The 21,108-nt window shown below is 35.8% G+C and overlaps 4 protein-coding genes across 5 annotated transcripts; 1 reads left to right on the top strand and 3 right to left on the bottom strand.

The window, feature by feature from the left end:
* Positions 1-8,523: 8,523 nt before the first annotated feature.
* LOC661462 (annulin) lies at positions 8,524-12,994 on the bottom strand. The gene is made up of 5 exons (XM_967617.4): positions 12,722-12,994; positions 11,470-11,715; positions 10,766-11,425; positions 10,373-10,719; positions 8,524-10,289 (listed from the first exon to the last, which is right to left on the bottom strand). Exons 1-5 carry the CDS (start codon positions 12,831-12,833, stop codon positions 9,387-9,389), a joined length of 2,268 nt encoding a protein of 755 aa, XP_972710.1. The 5' UTR covers positions 12,834-12,994; the 3' UTR covers positions 8,524-9,386.
* Positions 12,995-13,549: 555 nt separating this feature from the next.
* Positions 13,550-16,801, bottom strand: LOC661504 (hemocyte protein-glutamine gamma-glutamyltransferase). 2 transcript variants are annotated; one of them, XM_015980577.2, is made up of 7 exons: positions 16,653-16,801; positions 15,885-16,093; positions 15,478-15,704; positions 15,161-15,430; positions 14,508-15,109; positions 13,866-14,462; positions 13,550-13,812 (listed from the first exon to the last, which is right to left on the bottom strand). In XM_015980577.2, exons 2-7 carry the CDS (start codon positions 16,084-16,086, stop codon positions 13,587-13,589), a joined length of 2,124 nt encoding a protein of 707 aa, XP_015836063.1. In that variant the 5' UTR covers positions 16,087-16,093; positions 16,653-16,801; the 3' UTR covers positions 13,550-13,586. The 2 variants fall into 2 exon arrangements, with proteins under 2 accessions (XP_015836063.1, XP_015836064.1); XM_015980578.2 differs by having other exon boundaries at positions 15,885-16,162; positions 16,653-16,779.
* A 1,432-nt stretch (positions 16,802-18,233) lies between these two features.
* LOC107398004 (uncharacterized protein) lies at positions 18,234-19,585 on the top strand. The gene is made up of 5 exons (XM_015980521.2): positions 18,234-18,464; positions 18,515-18,684; positions 18,735-18,863; positions 18,916-19,141; positions 19,189-19,585. Exons 1-5 carry the CDS (start codon positions 18,317-18,319, stop codon positions 19,446-19,448), a joined length of 933 nt encoding a protein of 310 aa, XP_015836007.1. The 5' UTR covers positions 18,234-18,316; the 3' UTR covers positions 19,449-19,585.
* LOC661546 (uncharacterized protein) lies at positions 19,448-21,083 on the bottom strand. The gene is made up of 4 exons (XM_967697.4): positions 20,887-21,083; positions 20,343-20,838; positions 20,254-20,289; positions 19,448-19,585 (listed from the first exon to the last, which is right to left on the bottom strand). The coding sequence occupies exons 2-4, from the start codon at positions 20,832-20,834 to the stop codon at positions 19,481-19,483; spliced, it is 633 nt and encodes a 210-aa protein (XP_972790.1). The 5' UTR covers positions 20,835-20,838; positions 20,887-21,083; the 3' UTR covers positions 19,448-19,480.
* Positions 21,084-21,108: the final 25 nt, after the last annotated feature.

Raw genomic sequence — 21,108 nt, 5'->3', positions numbered from 1 at the left:
GGCAGACAATCACGACCGCATTCCAAATTCGGCTGACTAGCGCTTTTCGTGTGCAACTCGACGAATAATGACGATAGAAGCAGAACAAATAAAGCAGCTTTTGCTGAGGAAAAGTCCTAAAGTTGTCCGAATTTTTACTATTTTTTCATGGAAAAATCAGCTAAAATATTTAATTAATTCAATATGTAAACCGCTTTTATCCCGACCTAAAAATACAAAGAAGTAAATTGATGGCCCGAGGGTGTCCACCCCTCGAATTATTCCGATTAACCCCGGAGATCAACATTTAATAAGTAACATCCGTATCGTACGATACCGCTAATCTGTGTCTGTTTCACCCTGGGTGTGTTGTAAAGTCCGCCACCCTCTTGATTCATATTCCACTACCGCATCATCCCTATTGTGCAAGTGGAGTTAATGTCACTTTGTTGTGTTTGCCTGTGTAAATAAGCGATTTATTTAATGCTAATGACGATAAATTGGTCGAGGGCGCTTAGCAGGGAACGGATGCACCATTATTGTTTTTGTTTTTAAGTTTGCAGATTGATTATAATTATTTACACACAAAAGTACTTACAAGGTATAAAGTACTTTTAAAAAAATCGATACACTATAAATATAATAATTGTAATAACTTTACCGAATATAATAAATAAAATACTAATAAAAAGGGAGTTTACAGCTAATTGTAATACACCTAAAATACCACAAAGCTATTAATCAGAAAGGTCAAAGACATTGTGTGTGTGCAGGGTCAAGTGGAAAAGTTTAGATTTTCTATCAGCCCTCATATCACCAAAACAGATTGATCATTTTTTATTTCATCCTAAAGAAACGAAATAAATTTCGGTAATTCATCATAAATGTCGGCATCCTTATATTTTGTTATCAATAACATGTATAATTTTTATTTATTTGTTGGACCAGGTAAATAAATGTAATTTTTTCTTTTGTTTTGGGAGACAGATTAATGGTGTTAAAAATATGAGGCAGAGATGGTGTTTTTTGTAAGACACCTCCGTAATAAAAAAGCACTCGAGTGCGTGACATAAACATTTAATTAAAAATATTTACACCGAGAGGCAAGATAGTGGCAGGGATTGCCACCAAGCGCGGTCCTTTCATCCCCTGCGGCTAATCTGTACGGCTCATACATATTTATTTATGTAAGCCACCCCTCGTTGATGTCGTACATAAACTCTACACGAGTTAGGCGATTAGGGTTGTTTCGAAATGTGTAACACACTCTCAGTGCTTGATACGTCGTCGTAATTTATTTTTGCGAATTTAGATTTGAAGTAAATGGAATTATTAACATTTTTATGATGCAATAAAAGCGCAAATTCCGTTGTGCTCGGCGGAAGGGCTCCCGACAAGCGTTACTTTTGTGTTTCGCCGAAATAACCAATATTATGCGGCTTGGTTTCCATTGTGTCAAATGTGGGGCGAATTCTGTTGGATCATAACACGGAAACTGTCAATTTTGGCGGCGCTCCTGTTGAAAAATCCTTTGTTTGTGTAAACAACCCCCAAAGGGTAACATCTGTGCGGTATTGCCTTCAACAACGTATGTGGTGTGCGTAAAATACGCATATTAATGTACCCTAATTTGCATGTAACACGCAATACGCTTGGTTTGTGTGTTGACACAGCCGCTACAGGCCAATACCACCCCGTAGTCTGTCAATCATAATTTGAATTACATTTAGCTCCGCCATTGTAAGACCGAAACCGGATATTATCGCAAATATCGGTTTCACCTCCAGTGAGAAGATTTTTGCAGTTCGGGAGCCACAATTAGGCGAATTACGGCGCTTCATATTAAAATCGTTTTAGTGAATTCTATTTCACCCCTTCTCAGACCCCAGTCGCAACGAAAATGCGCTTATACCAGATTGCCGTCTCATTAAAATACGTTAATCGCATTTATATTTGCTGTTTAAATGTGAGGCGATGCCATAACTCACTTCGAAGTCAAACACGGGTTCATGGTAGCCCGAAGGGTTAACTAACTCGAGATTTATAACGTTGACATCTGAACTGAGGTGCTAATGCTACGCACAAACTGGTCGCCACATTTTCTTTCTTTGACTGCACCAAATTGAGACCAAAACGAATTTCAACCGACAAATTGACTCCGTTTTTAAAACCTCTCCAACACCCTACCTCACTTATTACAGAACTTTTGCCTCCTGTAAACTAAATTCCAGTGAGAGACCAATATTATTACCTAGTTTGAAATAGTTACGTGTATCAATAAAAAAACACTAAAGCTGTATATTCAAAGAATATGGACAATATTTTTCTAGGCAATAGCAGGGGTAAATAATTATTTTTCATAACATATTTCAGGTAGGTACTCGTATATCTCCAAACTATGGCAACTTTGGCCAATGTTTTCTTGTTCCAATTTTTTTTAATGTTCTCAGTTAGGTCTTTTGACTTTTTAAAAACTTGAGTAGACTCATTATCTCCAACTTACATAAACAAACAATTTACACGTTTAAAATAATATTTTAATATAGCAAAAAGTAACATTTTCCTAACAACAAACTAAAAGCATGTTTTTGAAATTTTTATAGAAATTAAATATTTTTTTCTAAACAATTTCTTCAGCTAATCCCAACGAAATAGGCTCAAAAATTAAATTTCGAATTTAAAAATTTGAAGCAATTTGTGTTGAAAAATGGAGTAAATCAAACACACTAATCCAAAAATATAAATTTTGAAGCTAATTTTTGCTGTACAGAGAGGTACAGAAAGAAAAAACCAGAGACGTCACATTTTATACATGTATTTAGCAGTTTATAGTTTGAGTTTTGGTGAAATTGAGTGTCATACAAAAATTTTTTTCAGTAAATATGAAATATGAATTTATGCTCCTGTTTTGAAAACTGCGGTTGATGGAAAACATATATGGGATTAAGAACAATTTCCATAAATGTGGGGACCGAGCCAAAGGGTTCGCAAACTGTAAAAATCCGGGCAGACCGATAACTTGGATTAGAATCGGACAGAACGCTACCCTTCTCAAAACAGACAAAACATCACTCAGATACGACTCTGATTCCCATCTTTATGCAAATACGTTATAATCTACGAGCAATGCTTTATTGCAACGTGTAATTTAGTTTTTAAGTGCAAGTTAACTACTATAAGCGTCTCTTCGGAACCATAGTTAAAATATTTATCAAGAATTCTACTCTGTATATAGGTATAAAATTAATTGGTATTTGGTAACCGCCAATTTTTGAGAAATTGCTTTATTTGTAAAAGAAATAAATGTTTTAACTGAAACCTATTTTATATTTCTAAAAAATAGATCAGAAGTCTTAAAATTTGGAAGGAACATTAAAGACAGGTCAGAATCCATAAAATTTTAACTGTTGTTAAGACCATGGGTGATTTCCAAACGCGAAAACGTATTAGCAAGTTAACAGTAGAGGAGTATGGCGTATTGTGGCACCGACTTGCCGTTACCGAAGGCAACACCATTAACAGTAGCGATAATTAAATAGCTGCCATATACGTGCTCGTTAAAGTCAAGTAAAGAGTTGTCCTGATAAGGATAAAAGCAGGAAACACAAAGGAGCCAAGGGACGCGTGTGTTCTGATAAGACGACCAGCGGCAGATTAAGTCTCAACTACAACATCTCCGGTATATTGAGGAGGTCATCTGGAACGCAATAACAGGCGGCAACGCTAATTAATGGCCACCATATCAGGATATCATGCTCGACTCGTGCTTAAATGAAGGTAGCCATATGGTTTAGAGGATGTCGGCTGCGGCACTGCTTTCCTCCTCAATCAGCAGCCGACTTTATCGACACACACCATCTTCTGCCTTCCACGGTTAAAGTGTCGAATTTCCACCACGTCGTGTGAAAAAATCCAACAAATTGATTGGTGTTTTCCAAGTGTGAGAGAAGTGCGGACGTACATGGGCACCTTTATACTTTACCTTCATGACGTTATTACACTTTTCTCGATTTATATATGAAAACTCCTCCCCAAGCATAAACGCACGATCTTAACATTTGTGATTTATTTAATGATTTATTTACTTCAATTATTTATTAATGTTTGATTACATCGGCAATAACGAAAATTTTTAAATTGCTGATTGGACGTTTCCGGAAAATGGTCACCATTGGCAATGGCAATAATCCCATAACCACACAACGCGGAAAAAGGATTTTGATTTATTTTGTAATACGTGATCAACTTTAGAATAAGTGACGGGCAACCACGAGTGAAATGGTCGGTACTCGTATTATTGTTCAAACTTAATTCTTAATTTTATTATCTCTGTTGTTAGCCCTGCAATATGAATTTAACGGACTTTCAAAATTTAGGGTCATTGTTTTCACGAGAGCAATTGCAAATTTTAGCTCGAAGCTTGCAAATTTGTACATTTGTTATTTATCCACATTTTGACCATTTTAATTTGATAGGTGAATGAGATAATCACTTAAGCAGACCACAATCCCATAAAAAAATCTCGTCAAATGAACATTATAAATTCACTAAAGCCTTTAAACCCATGAATAATTTTTTGGTAATTATGGAAAACCGTTGCAAAATTGAATTTTGTACAAAATTATGTTTACATTTATTTCCATTAAACTGAAATAAATGAGAATAAAATTAAACAATTAACATTGTTGTACCTATACAGGGTCGCTAAAAAGTTAAATATTATAAAAACTCTTCATCAAAACTTGATATCTGCTTAAGATTATAAAAATTCTATCGTTTCAGATGTTTACCAAATTTCTATCTTCATTTGTTCTAATTGTTTTTAAATAGCAAGAACGGTCAAATGTAATATTTTTAAGAAGAGCATTTTTTTTTGTTTCTATGATGTAACACATGCATACCTTAATTTAATCGAAACTTAAAACAAAAAATTTCGAATTAATAAAATTTAAAAAACGTAAAATTTTGTTAGTCTTGGAAATTTTGTTAGCTCTTTGCTGCTTAGACATTGACCAAAAAATAAGTAAAAGTTAAAAATAGAAAAAAACACGTTTTAATTAAAAAAAATTAAACACGAAATATATAATTTTCATGCTACAAAAAATGTTTAAAATAATTTCCACTAACTTCGTGACTTTCTGTCGCCATGACCAACCGACATGAAAGTTTTTTTCCTTCAGTTTTACTTAAATGTACCACTGTTAAACTAATTATTGCACCCAAGTTTATTTTTTAGCTAATATACAGTGCGTTCAAAAAGTCTTTAGATCAACTCTTGCTGTGAAATTTTGAACGTATGTTGATTTCTTACGATTACCACATCACAGTAGCGCATTTGACATTTTAACCGAATAAAACGATAATCCATCAAAGATAATAAAAATATGTTAATCTGTCAATCGAATTTCCACAGCAAGAGTTGATCTAAAGACTTTTTGAACGCTCCGTACAAGTGACAGATCGCTAATAACAGTATTTTTAAAGGTAACTTGGTTTTACCTTTGGAGAAATCCAAAATTAAATTTTTGACTTATATTTTTTTCACATTTTAATAAAAATAAAAGTGGGTATTATGTTACACCACTGAATTCAGAAAAAAATAGTTGTTTAAAAATTAATTAACTTGATCCTTCGTGCCATTAAAAAAATTAAGTTAACCTTCTATTTTTATAATATAAAAAATTAAAATACTAACGATTTTACGTGATTTTACAGCTCGTGTGAACACAGTTTTTGTAAAATTTTTCTAAACATCAAAACTAAACGTTCTGAAACATTTGTTATTCAGTCAGCAACGCAAATAATCGTCAAAATATCGTCAAAAATCACTAAAATAAATGAAAAATACAGTGTTTTTGTCAAAAATAACTCGAAAAATTAGCGAATTTGACCGAGAATCGTGTCAGTTTTGTCTTTTCCAAGCGCTATATCTCATTTTTGAACTAAAATTTAGTTGTTTATTTTATTAAATTAGATAAAAAATATCATGTACTCCGTATTTTCCAGCGATTTAGTGTCTGTTTTTCAATCAAGTGCGAGAAACAAAACAACAATTTTTATATGGTTCTAATTTAATTCTAGTGTTGCATTCATTACTTTATTTTTGTGGCGAAAGCTTAAGTAAGAAACATCCGTCTTAATAACAGTTTTTAATCTTCAATAATAGCATGTATCCCATCAATTTCATCAATTCTGCAGCTACAAAGAGAGTATAAAAACTTTTTAGCGGCAAAATTTTAATAAAGCCGTGTGGTGTGAAAAAGGGGCTAATAACAGCCGGTGCCTAATTGTAAATGAGTTCAAAATGGTAGTTGATGCATAAAAGTGCTTTGTAAAAAGTCCTTCGGAATGCAGTCGAAGTAGCTGTTATATGCCGCATGTAGTTAATCGTCTTGGTGATATTAGGCAAAGAGGAGGACTGCGGTGGAGGAACGAAGGTGTGAGCGGCGCCCAGGATAATTACAGGCCCCGATCACCGCGATATGATGAATTAGTTGCTGTTACTGCCTCTCATCTCCACTTGAGAACGCTTTGCGCTTGAGATCACACCACACCGTATTAGAACCTTCGTTCTGGCTAATTCGTCCATTTCGAAATAATTCAAAATAAAAATGCGAGGGTTGCGGCTGCGTAAGAGCGGTGAATGGCGTTTACTGCCGCTTAAGTCGTCGACGGTTCCTAAGAATGAAAATCCAATAGGTTTTTGCTGATGTGAATCGTCTTAAATGTCTTTGGTGATGTATGGTAAGGCAATAATTTTATTTTATTGCACCGGTTTGTTATGCCGCTAATTTGTTTCGAAAAATAAAAGCCACGTTGCCACAGGCTAACTAACCGTCAGACGTCAAGCCCATCACTTATAGAACTGTTTTGCCCATAATACGAACCGCTTTCGTATTAAGATGCTGGTGCTAACTCGATGAGTTCGCCTTATTATAAATTTTGCTATTAAAAGATAATTAAACCGCGAGCTTTACGATTTACGAATTAGGTTTTTTAACGCACTATTGACCATTCGGTACCTTCTCTGTGCTCAAAAATAAATGTGAATCTTATTACAGACTTTGTTTTTTTGTTGGTTTAAATGTGATCCGTTGCTAATGCAATAAGGGCAGATTAATCTAGGGTGGGGATTCAAATAATAACTGCAATAAATATGCTCCGAGCTGATTGTTCATTAAAGGAGAGTTAGCCCGTATAAGTTGATACGAGCTGGCCGTATCGCCGAATCAGAACGGTGTGACCATAATGAATTATTAGACGGAGGTAATAGCCTTCCAAGTTTACACCTAAGTAATGATTTCGACACTAAACGTTAAAAGGGGCCGCTGGATGGATGGCCGACAATGGACTAATAGTTGGGAGTTCGACCTGGACCGATTATTTATGGGATACACGAAAACTAAACTCGGCCTGATAATTAGATGCTGAAACTAATTAACTGCTGGAACGGGTCGGAGGTGTGAAACAAAGAACCGACCGCCGGAGGATGTTCTGATTCTCCGACGTTCTTTATGATCTCGGCCGAAAGACGGGAACTATACTTTCGCCCAAAAATTTATTTTAGCACTTTATTATTTTGAAAGTTTATCAAATTCACCTTTTTAATGTGAATTTAAAGTGACGTCGAGACAAGAATGTAATAATATAGAAATTGAAAAATTCATTAAAGTAGCATTAAAATTTGTAAATGTTCAATCAAAAATGTTGGCTAATAACACCAAAATAAAAAAAACTTTCTGGTTATGAGAGTTACATAGTGTTGTTAAAAATTATTCGAGATCGGATTACTATACGAAGATTATGTCCAATTCGATCGTGTTTAATGCTAGAAGAATATAATACAAAAATAAAAAAAATTAAAATAATTACACGATTACACGATCGTAATTAGATGTATTTAAATTTAAAGAATTATAATTAATAATAATAATAATTAATAATAATTGTAATTAATTATTTTACTTTTCCAACTAAGAATATTTCATTAAATATTTTGCAGTTAGCAGTTTCCAGTTTGTTTTAATTTAAAAAAAAATACTATTTATTTTTCTAATTTTGAGCCAGCATCTGCCATCTCTCGACTAGCAACCACACTACGACGCGATCAAATGAAGCAGTCTATTCTCAGAACATATCAGTTCTGAGTTTGTAGTCTAGATAACGCACATATATATATGTGTATATATATATATATATATATATATATATATATATATATATATTTAAATATTTGAAAACAGGAAATATTTTTTTTCTAATAGGTAGGAGTACTTACGAGCACGACGACTGATTATCTATTTTTTAATAGATCCAGTATTCTTCTAATATCATTAACAAAAATAATAATGATAATATAACAATAATGAAACAAAGTTTTAGAAAAGTAGAATTAACTCTATTTTATTAAATGAAATTAAATTAAAACTGAGATTTTATTGATTTTAGAAAAACTATTGGTTGACTTATAGAAAGTCGAGAATTTTAGGACCAAATTGGTTGGTTACGTGGTCAATTAATCGAACTTTTGATTGATTAAATAAATTGTTTTTATATATTTTATTTTACACTTACGAATACAAAGATTGAATAAATATTATATTTCTTTGGTAAGAATTTTACCTCATATTAAGTCATAAAATACTAGCTTCGTAAAAAAGTTCATACATAATTATTATGCAAGTAAAAATGGGTTACAATTATACTCAACTGGCAATTACAATAGAAAATAATTTTGTACTTCCTACGGCTCATACATGAGACAAAATAAAAAAATAACTAATTATGCATATAGTCTTCCAACCGAATTAGCGAAGATTGACTAAAACAATAAATCATTGAAGAATGCTGTTGGGGTCAGATGATTAGTCTGCAGTAAAATGCAAAATAGGGTTTCTTCGGGTAAAGATGTTTATTGCTCAGATCGTCTCACTTTTCAAAACATAAATTGGACATAATAAAAACGAGGAATCTTAGGGAGTCCAGTTTAGTTCTGATTGGGTCGACGTAGTCCTGCTACGGTCATTTTGTGAAGTCGTCGTTGTTTTGTGGTACCAAGTGTGACATGTGCCCCATAAGGAATGTACAAAAACACCCACATAACTTTTAATCCCACCCTGTGACATATGGTGGAGGCGCCGTTGTAAAATATGGTGGATGCGCCGGGGTGATATATGGTGGAGGCGCCACTGTGACAATCTTCTATCTTAAGCTGCTTTGTTGTAAATGATAAATTACTTTAGTCAATCTTTACTATTTCGTTTGTAAGACTATAAATACTGGCGCAACACAAAAGTGTTACATATTAGTAAAAGTAGCTTTTTTATTTATGAATCTTAATATTAATTATTATATCATCATCAGAGTGTAGCTCTCTCATATTAAATGTCAGTCGAATAATAAAAACGTTAAAGCCTGCTTCCATTCTCCTCCTTGTTGGGCTCAACCATAATCACCAGATAGCCATCAACATCATCAATTTCCTTCGACACAAATTTGGCGGCAATGGTGTGGCGTCCAGTCCTCGGCGGTGTGAATTTAAACTGTGCTTTGGCCGTTTCTCTTGGAGGAACATTATTTTTAACCCTGACTTTAAGGCTCTTCTCGATACCTGGCCCTTCGATCGTAAACTCACCCTTTTTGTACGGCACGGGCAAAGGATTTTCTACGAAAATATCGGCAGTGACTTCCTTATTCTCGACTGGTTTGTCTTGCAAAACAATCTTAATATCAGGCTTGCGGACTCTAAAATCGTCCTGGGCGTAGTACTCAAACTTGGTGTCTTCAACCGTCGCCAGACAGGAAATTATAAAAGAACATTGGTCAACAACACGCTTGGCGTACTCGTTATAGGTCACATTCATTTTAACTTCGCACGTCGAGTCCGACTTAACCGTCATGTCGAAGTCTTCTTTTTTCACGTTTTCCCCGACTTTTCCACGGTATGTTACAACCTCAACTCGCAGAATGATTTTGACTTTGTAATCGGTGATCTTGTTCCTATTTTTCATGACTAGGGCAACGTCAAACGGCTGACCGATTTTAATATCGTCCCTTAGTTCGAAATTAAAGTGGATGTCGTTGAAGTCCTCGTTTAGGTAATAACGCGAGAACAAATTTTCCGATTGACGCAATGCTTTCAGCATTGTGTTTCTTTCCTCGGGAGATTTTTCCGGGTATTTGTACAAACTTGTGATGTCTTCGCGTTCGAACCTCCCTGGAGCTTTGGTGCTGATTTGCTTCCCAACCCCGTGCACATCCTTACGGAGGAGTTTCAACGGTTGCGTGGGCCCAGCGTATCTCCAAAACACCTAAACCAATTAAATAAATTATATAAAAGACGCCCACAGTACTTTAAACCTACACAATAATTAATTACGACAAATTAATTTACCTTGTCGGCGTTCACTTCGGCGTACAGAAAAGCCCCATCATAGGGCCGTAAAACCTCGCCTTGTTTGACGGCGAAGACCGAAGTGGGGCCCACTCTGTACATGTCCTCGCTCAATTCTTGAGGAGTGGCGTCGATGGCCTGCCAACCCGCGTAATCTCGCCCCAAATCAGGCCTCTGCATCCAAACTTCGTTCCAGACGTGGAAGTTCCAAATCGAGTCCGAGTTCAACTCTTCCATCACTGAACCTTTCTCATCGGTGAAGTAATCAACAGTCAGGGAGCTCTGAGTGTCGTGAGCTGAGGAATAGTTAGTCACAGTGCGAGCCGGAATCCCAATTGCACGACAAACTGGAAAAAACAATTAATAAAGTTGGTGGTACTTTGGGAACTGTACTTGTTGCCAAAACGCCGGAGAAGACCCAGCACTGGCCGTACTTGACCGGTCGTTTCTTCTTGTAGTATTTTTGCAAAATTTCCTTGCTCCCGATCCACTTGGTTGGCGGCGTTCCGCCACTGTGGTCCTCCGACCAGTTGCCCATGACAGCCCCCAAGTCATCGGCTGAGTTAACAGCAGCTGCCAAGGCTCTGGCCGTCCTGACAGGGTCGGCTCTGTACCCACACTTGACTTTGCCAACAATTCGAATCAAGTAGAGCGAACATTCGAGGATATCTTTCTCGAACTGGTCGTATTTCCAGATCACGGGCCGCATCCGGTTCGCTGTCCCTCTCCAAATGATTCCAACGTCGTTAAGAACCGTCTCATCCCTCCAGTCCTCCGACTTCATAAACACCTGGTCTTGCTTGCACCAGGGGTTGAACAAGAGGTAAATCCCCGTGTCCCAGCTGTAGCTGTAAGCACTGTCGTTGATGATTTTGGTGTCGACCTCCATGTGCCACTTCGCCACCACGGCGTCTGGAGCCGTGGTAATCTGGACCGTGATCGTGTTTTCGATTGCATTTTCCAGAACCACGTTCCAGTTCAAGTGGCGATCGGGCCGCCTCAGGAGGGGAACGGCCACCAAAGTGCCCTGGCCGTAGTTTGGTTTATCCTCGTCTGAAAAACTCAGTCACTCCTGGATGGGAGAAAACGCCCGTTACCGTCAACTGTGAAAATGAAGGAAATCCCGTCCTTCTCCTCCTTGTACGGCCGGCTGAGGGTGATATCAAGCCGGAAACTTTGACCTCTCCGCACCACAAGTTGCGGCTCGAACTGGCGGTTCATGAGTTCAAATTTTGATGTGTGATGAGAAATTCCATTGATGATAGTGCACGGGTCAATTTTTCGAATTATTAAAATGTCAGATTCCTCCTTCGAGTCGATAAATGGCACGCCGTCCGTTTCGTCTAAAGAAAAGTGTGATTAGGTGCGCGGCTATCGCATTTTTAATTTAATTTGGGAGCAGGTCAAGTGTTTGACCTCGAACGAGAGTGAAAATGCTGGAGTCACGCTGGAGGAATTTCACACCAGACATTCATTCACTATTTACATTATTTTCGGATTCGAATCGTTTCGTTTTCTGATAATTAGCATAAGTTATTACCGCGTCTGACATCATCATGACTCCAGGCTTTAAAAATATCTCGGACAACAATAAAATAAAAATGTTACTACCTAATAAGGAATTAAAGGCTGTTTTATTTTGATTTGATGTGCTGTTTATGCGTTTGTAAATAACAAACAATCAGAGAAAATTTATGAAAAATTGGCCACTTTAACTAATCCTGCCAAGGATGACTAAATGTAATTCTTATTCATGTGGCCGGGATTGATTCATTAACTTCGAGGATTATCTCCATCGTGGGTGCTGAAATTACATTACTAAGCTACAAAGAGAATTATCATGTGTTCACTTGATTTCAGGTGGTCAGTGCTGTAGAAGTTCACCTTGATTTCTTTTAATCGAATTCTCTTTATCTGTTTCATGTTTACATAATATTTACTTTACTGGATGTCACGTTTACTATAATAGGATGTTGTTACAGCTCATTAAATACAGATGCAGGTGTGTCTTCGAAGACACAGTCATTTTAAAAGCAAATAGGATTAACCTTCTTTAAAACAATTAACAGCGTTTGAAGTAATAAAAATTTTTGACTGGATATAATTATAACTTTGGAAAACCATTTAGACCAGCGCTCCTTGAGCTATTTTAAGTCCCATTTGGAATAAATTAGCATTGCGTAAACACAAATATTCGTAAAAGCCTTCATATGCCGTAAAATTTGAACGCTATTTTCGGAACAGGATGAAATTCTTTCCTTTCAGCAAGCAAACACGCCCTAAGTCGATTATTAATTTTAATTAGGTGCGGAAAAATTCTTTAAGTTTTTTATTTTTTTAGCGACTTACCTGCTTCTTTTGGCTTGGGTAAGGGTTGCAAGGCTGTGTCATGATTAGGGGTAAATTTTGCGCGGAAGCAAGGGATGCAATTGCACCAACGCGGACACCGCAGTTTCCCCATTTCACTTAATTATATATTGTGCACTGGTATTACGTTTAGTAACACTTATTGACAAAAATCTATCACAAGTAACATGTGGCTGGATTCAGTGTAGGATGAAAATGTTTAAACTCTCAACATGAGCCTGCGAAGTATTGGTGCATAGTGGGGATACCACACGATGAATCAGTTTATTTACTGATTATATTCGTAGTAAAATGCCAGAAATGTAACACTTATAAAATATGAATAAATATTGTTCCTAGAAGTGCTCAATATTGTCACTTTGATAAAAATAGAAATGCATTTTGGGATTATTAAAGGTGCGGCAAAAATGTAGTAGAAAATCAAGCGTTTATTTCTTAAAAAGGATTGGACGTTTGGGTTGCCCTACTTCGTAAATTTTTACTTCTTAGGTTGAACCTCGGATGAACGGGTTTTAATTTTTTTTATTATTTTTTTGATTTGGTTATAAAGCTTCAGAAATTATAATGCAAGATAAATACACATACATGAATAGTAAAGATGGTATGTAAGCTCAATTTTCATAAATAACAATGTACAAGTGAGCATTTAAAAGTATTAACACTTCATGTTTACAAAAACAAAACTATTTGTTATTGCGAAACATTCCTTGCTTGTTTATTGCTTATGCTTGAAGCGTGCCCATTGTATAAATAATACAACTTAGATTTAAATATTTAAAAGTGAGAACAGAGGACTTTGGAAAAATAAGATATTAAAAATTCTTACTTTAATTAAAAAACAAACAATCTATAAAAGAACAGTAACTTTGCTTGTGCCCGAAATGCCTTGCATTTGCCTGGAGTTGAAATTAACAACAATTCTTCTTTCCCCAGGCCGCTTGGCTTTAAATGAATCGCTTATGTTGACAGTTTCTTTAGGCTGAACATCCCTGAATTGGACTGTTTTGGGTTTTTGTAAACCTTCAATTGTGTAAATGCAATCGGTTAAAGGAAGATCCAAAGGATTTTGAAAACTAAAAAGTGCGAATGAAAAAACCAACATTGTGTTGTTATTTATACAACTTACCTCAAACTAACACTGCAATCTTCTCCCACCTTGCATGCATCAGCTATTTCCACAGTTATCTCCGGCTTGATCAAGGTAAAATCATCTTCTTCGCTCCAGGTTTGTTTGGTTTCTTTCACGTTAGCAATCGCGTAGATTTTGATCAAGCCATGGTCGACCAATTTGTCCAAATATTCCTCCGGTGTTATCGTAATTTTCAAAGTTTCTTTTTGATTAGAGTCCAAGGTGAAGGTTTGTTGCAGACGTTTAACTTGACTTGCCGTAACTCCGGTATAAAAAATTGAGCTTGCGGAGAGAACGGCACTAATAGTGCGTGTCTCGCCAGAGCGATTTTCCATCTCAACTCTCACTTCAAAATTTTCGCCAAAAGGAATTGAATCAATATCAACTAAATCAAAAAACACATCTTCCTGAACTTCACTTGGAAAGTCGTAAAGATGCTGCGCTTTGGGAACGCCTTTCACAGCGTTGTACACAGCTAGTCTTTCCGCTTCCGTCCCTTCGAGATTTTTATAAAAAGAGGTGATGTTCCACATGTCGGAGTCTCCTTTTTCGTCGGTTAGATCACTGCGTTTGGTAACGATTTTGCGTCCGACACTTCAATCAAAAATTAAATTAAGCTAACAACAGAATTGTTCTTACTGGTATTGGTTGATTTTCAACCGGGAAAAGCCCCAATCGGAGTTTTGGTCTTCCTGGAAGTGAATTATATCGGCGTTCACTTCCGAAAACACGAACGGAGTGTCGTACAAATACCCAACCAGGCCTTTACGGACCGCCTCCACTGACGCAGGCCCGCACCTGAAAATCCTGTCGCTTTGCTCTTGCGGCGTTGCGTCGATGATTTGCCAGCCACCGTAACCCGGAGGCAGGTCAGGTCGCGTCATCCAGACGTCGTTCCAGACGTGGAAGTTCCAGCAAGAATCGTTGCAGTCGCCCTCAGGGCCGTTCTCAATCTTGTTCCCGAACAAGTCGAAGTACTTGTCAACGGTTAGGGAACAGTTCGTGTCGTGGGCAGAAACGTAATTCGTGACTGAACGACAGGGGATTCCCAGAGCGCGGCAAACGGAAACGGTTGCGGCTGAGAAGACCCAGCACTGGCCGTATTTCATTGGAGTTCCGCCTGTTCGGAGGTACTGGTCCAGGATGGCCACGGAACCGGTCCAGGCGTGGGGAGAAGTACCGTCACTGTAGTTTCCGTCCCATCTGCCTTCCAGGAGGCCGTCATCGTCCACTGAATTTATCTAAAATAAATTCGAGTTAATTAATATTTTTTGAAAAGTTTGTTGATGTACCACTGCTGAAATGGCTCTGGTCACCAGAACAGGAGAGCCTCTATCAGCAGGAGCCAATCCTGACTTGTCCAGCAGTAGCACTGCTGCTGGTAGTACAATATCGTCAAACTGTCCAAAAATCCAGTGTCTTCCGACCGGTTTTTTGAACGTACCGCACCAAATTTTCCCATTTTCGTTGAGTATGTATTCTTGTTTTTCCTTTTCATCTGGCATGTAGACACCATCGTCTTCGCACCAAGGGTTGAAGAGAATGTAAATGTCATCTTCGACCTGAAATTTTGTTTTTTTATGACTAATATATTGAAAATTTTGAGTACTTTATGATCGTAGCGCTTGTCCCGTTGGCCCGAAATATTGGTTTGGATTGAGCATTTCCAGATTCCGACTTGGGCATTTGGCGGGATGTGAACTTGTAACATTACAATATTCCCGTCGATTCTGGTGACACAAGACGACCACATGTGGGTATTTTTTGGCAAGACTTTTTGTCTTGCCAGAATTGGCAAAATTGCTCTTGTTCCTCTAATAACGTTAGGCTTAGGTCCTGCAATTTTATGCAAATTGGTAGCAATTATTATTCCTTCAACAGTGCGACCTTGAGATGAACAGATACCAAAATCCAAAATTTACATCACATTAAATTTAATTACGTTATCCATCATCACATTGTAAACAACATTATAAATCGTTTTTTTTTCATAAATGACCATTCACAGGAACTCACCAAATCCGAATCTAACTCGAACAACATCGTTTATTTCGTCAAAATCCCGGTTAAATCGTATTGCGAAGAAAAAGTTGCACCCTCTTCTCAGTATCGGTGTTGGAAAATCAGGGTTGTTGACTAAGTCGTACTCTGCGGTGTGATTTTCCCTGGCGTTGTCTTTGGGGTAAAATTCAGTCGACTGAACTTCAATCGGTTCCATTTTGTTACTGCGTTAAAAATTGGGCCACCGGTAAAAGTTGGCACAGGATTGATGGCAAGTGCTTTGCCAGATTATTCTGTTCAAAGTGTTTATCATCGAATCAGACTAACATTAATGCACCAAGTGCCACGAAAAAATACAATTTTGATTTTGAGTAGAGTGTTTTATTATTTTTTCTTTAATAAAGGTAAATAATTAAAAAATACAAGGTAGGTAGAATAATGTAAGCCTGATGAATCATTTGTTATTAATCATTACCTGAAGAGAATGATTGTAGGTATACAAATTCTTTAAATAACTATTTATTTTTTTTAATTAAATTAGCTGTAATATAAATTCTCAACTTGGAACTTTTATAATCAGTAATTGAGAAAAAGAAGTACATAGTTTATAGATAGTTAATGTAAAAGTTAGTTTCATACGTATAAAAAATAGAACTAGATTTCTGTCAACTGAAGAAGAAATTCCCAACAAAACTGAGAAAGTTAAAGAATTAATAAGTTGTTTTTTTAATTTATATTTTCACTATTTATTTTTGGAAGCAACATAAAAAAATAAAAAATTACCTGTCAGGTATTCAACTGTTAAAAGCCTGTGAATATCCAGTTAGTTGCACTTTACACCAATGAAATACGAATAATACTGATGTTTCTTAAGACGGGAGATTCTATTTATGCGTGACTGCATTAGCAAAACCCTCCCGGCAGAATATGTCAGATGAAAAGCAATAAACAATTATTTTGAAGAAAAAAAAACATTTTAAATTCAAATTTGTATGATTTAATTATTTTTTGGACGCTTTTAGAATAAGAAAAACGTTGTAATCTATACTCGAAAAGCTTAAAATAACTGTTTTGTAATAAATAATAATTATTAAAATTGACCTTTTCAATTGCTTTACTATACTCGTAGTTCAAATTTCATTTATTTTGTTATGGTTTCTTAGACAGATTTGAATCAATTTAACCATTATTAAGTATATAAAGGTTATCTTAATTTTTTTTAACGATAAAAATATGTTTTAAGTCACATCAGAGCAACTGTTGTATTCAACTAATTAGAAGTTCTAAGAATTATAAAAATTTTGATAAATTGTATTAGTCTGCGCTAATTAAATGTCGTAACTAATTCCACTATAATTTTAATAAATTAAACTAGATATAGTATTTATTAATCATGTAGTATTAAATTATTGCCATCTTTTTTTATTTAAATACATTTCCAAATAAAGAATATAAATTGTTAAAGTATTTTATAAATGGTGAAAAATTGTGACCTAGTTTTACGATTAATATCTACCGAATAATTAATTTTCTTGGAAAACCAAGTATTACACATTTTTTCTTCTTCAAGTGTATTTAACTGGAAAAACCAAATAACGCAAGAATTAAGTATGTCATTGCCAATATATAGATATCGTTACTCATCAAGTCATCATTCATCAACCACCAATTTGCCCGGTATCTTTTGATGAAATCTGAAGAATTAAATTAAAAAATAGTAGAAGAAAATGTTTTCTCGAGCAAATTTGCGGATTTTTGAACTAAAAATATTTGCGTTTTACGTGAATTATTGCAATTATATAGTTTGTAATGTTGGTTTAGTTAAAAAATTTGTGTTAAAATATCTGCAAAACACGGTCAGTACCTGGGGCCTCGTGGCCCAGTGGTATAAGCACCACTTACAACGGGGGAGGTCGGGGGTTCGAACCCGGATCAGGTGTAACAATTTTTCTATGAAAAAAAGTGTAGAAAAGGTAAGGAAACAACACGTAAACAAAAATAAGAGATTGAGAGAACACATAGGCGTATAAAAGTAAAGCGGAGCTTAAAACTGAGAGAAATAAAAAAATAATGCGGCAAAAATGTAAAAGAACGTAAAGGCGCCAAATTGTAAACGTACTTTTTGTTTTGAGAGAAAAAGAAATGAACGTAAAGGTTACTTTTATTTGTTTATAACATAAACTGCAGAGGAAATCGATGTACAAAATTAAGGAAATTACACGTTTTAAAGAAAACAGAGAAAATTAAACAAAATCAGGATTTTTTTAATATTCTCATAATGGCCGTTTTTTTTGTTTCCGTTACCTTTTTTGGCAGTTCGGTCATTGCCCTAGCATTTTCAAATTACCCACACAGTCGTCGTCATGACAACCTAATTGTTTGTATTCAAAGTTGACAGGTAAACAAATAAAAAATTCGACCAAAAACCACAAGACGTAATTTTTGTGATGTTAATGATGGTAGTTTTAGAAGTTTTTACAAAGAATATAAAAATTTCTTATAAAAGTACTCTTCTATCAAAAGCATCGGTGCTAGCCCTAATTTTTGGGGTCTTATCGCTTGTGTTACCATTTATTTTTGCATACAAAAGCAAGGGTAAGAAATTAATTTTAATAAATTAGATAGTTCTGATAGCAAATTTTCAGGCTTGTGGTTAAAAAGAGACACTTTTTATGAACAACCGGATGTAAAATTTCGAGGAGAATACATTTTTGTTGCTACTACGAATAATTACAATAAGTCTGTTATAACGTGTAGTAATTTACCCCACTTTGATAATGTATTGCGGCCTTTAGATACTTGTTCAGTCATCAAGGTTTTTTTTTTCAGTTTTGTAACTATTAATTTACATATTGTGCCTTTTAGGTTCGTGAAACTGACAGAAATTTTGATGGTAAAACAGAAGAATTAGATTTGTCTCTCCAAGTTAATCTTCCAGTTAATACTCACCTCACGTCTTTTTGCATAATCATTCCATTTAATTATAAATTACAAGTAAGAAATTCGAATGTGTTCTTTTTTCTATATTTCTGTTTTTTTCCAATAGGTTTGTCCTCTTGAAATGCAGACTGCCATTATTTTTCAAGAATTGTTACCATTTTATATATCGAAGTATTCATTGGTGGCTAATGTGGTTGTGACCCAAACTAGCCCCTTAATTTGCCACAGAAAAAACACCAATACGTTATTTAATTATCCTGTGATTGTGGATAATGGGGATTTAAATAACTATGACATAAATACCATTATCACAAACTTTTCAAAGAGAAACAGTATAAGTTAAAGAATCTACAAAGCAATAACTAACATATTTTTTCAGTATCCACATCATTGAGAGACGTCTATAAAAGTTTTTCTCCTGGAAAAACTCAAAATTTCGTATTAAACTTAAATATAGAATTTCCAGAAGACAGGATATACTACAAGCCGGGCTTTTGGCAAGTACTGAAGTGGGCCTGGATCCAGTACCTCTCACTTTACATAATAATCTCATGGATAATTGCAAAAATAAAGCACTATATTTTTAGCAGGAGATTAATACTGTTTTTTGAAGAAAATCCGGTGAAGAAAAAACAATAAAAATTTAACAAACTTTATTATCATCGTTTTATTTACAACGTCAAGTCTAGTGGCTCTGAAGACGAACTAGAAGACGAAACTGCGTTCCTGTTGTCTTCCAGAACAATTGCTGTTTGTAGGAGATCGTCCACTTGAACCAGGGTGGTGAAACCTAAATGCACCAAGCCAAGTATAGGCGCCAAATTCAAAATCGACTGTAGTTCGGCTTGCTATCGCAGATGTCGCACACACGTATAGTCAATTTTAGCGAAGCTACCTATAATATCGGCAGAAATTAACAGTGGACCTGTGACAGTTGCCATTGTGTAAATCGCCATTTTGTGCTTGGTTTGTTTGGTGTTCGCCCTCGGCTTTGTTTTATGTGAAATTAGTACTGTTTTGTGGTTTTTTTCGTGTGTGTGCTTTTTTGAACTTTTTTATTGTGGGAATATAAATAATTTGATGGATCAATCATTAGTTTATAGTTATCGTATCGTGTATATTGACTAGTGATAATAAATTTTTATTACAAGTTTATTGTCTTTATTTATTCTCATATTTTATTTTTCGTATTCTTTGTAAATATTCAGCAACAATAGTTGTCTAACATCAGAAAGTGTTATTAGCAACTATTGTTGTGAATATTTACAAACAATACGAAAAATGCAATCAAACTTTAAAAGAAAAGTAACTACGGGCAATTCAAATCGCCCGCCGATAACGCTTAGTACGCGCTGGCAACAATAGATGTGCTAGTGACACTTTCGCTCTATCCGGACAAGGACAGATGCGTTTCTGTAAAACCTGTTATTCTGTGCACTTGAACAAATAAGTACCGATATTCATATTTCCCCGAATCATTCTAAAAAAAAGTAATAAAAAACTGACAGGATGGCTTACAATTGCAAAACGCACCTCCACCATCTCCAGTTGCACAGTCCCTTGGTGGAAACTCCCTTTTAAATAAAACTTCATCCTCAAACACTGCCTTCCATCTCTGTTATAAATCACATGACTGACATGTTGTCGTCTCCTCCTCGTTGTTTCGGCCCCAAAGGCCGTAATCGGAAGTCCGAGTTTATCCTGGATTCGGGGATCAGCCTTACACCTCTCAACTGCCTTAGAATACACATTATTGGGGCTTTTACTCGAGAACAACTCATTGAAAACTGCATAAAACAGTGAGCCTGTCACCCCCACGCCCAGCAAGATTATGCCTAAATAGGAAGCAGTCTTTGTCGTTTCTTTCACTTTTTCGCCTAGTTTTACATTAGTATCAACCTCGCTCCTCACTGTTTTGCTGAGGGCCTGTCGGCTTTTGCCGCGCTTGATTTGGTTGGATATGGGGTTGTAAAACAGCAATAACCGGCACCTACATACTGGGTTAACGAGCCGGGACGTGATCATCTTGCTGCAATAAATCTATTGCGTAAAAGAGCAGAAATAATTATTTTTATACCTTTTTCAATGACATGAAGCATAACCTATCCACACCGATGACATATGTGTCTACGGTTACGCGATAAAAAATTGGAAAAAAAAGTTAATGTGCGCCTTAGGTCACAAATTGTCTAATTGGGAAAAAAAACTAGCGATTGTGGCAATTGCAAAAACTGCCGATTTGTGTCAAAAGAGGGGTCGTTTTTTATTTGTAATTAAATTTGGGGCGCGCCGGCGCGTC

The sequence above is a fragment of the Tribolium castaneum genome, chromosome 5, assembly GCF_031307605.1.
Source record: "Tribolium castaneum strain GA2 chromosome 5, icTriCast1.1, whole genome shotgun sequence".
Lineage (NCBI taxonomy): Eukaryota > Metazoa > Arthropoda > Insecta > Coleoptera > Tenebrionidae > Tribolium > Tribolium castaneum.
The sequence above is the reverse complement of the archived record's forward strand: the minus strand, read 5'-3'. Positions and strand labels throughout refer to the sequence as shown.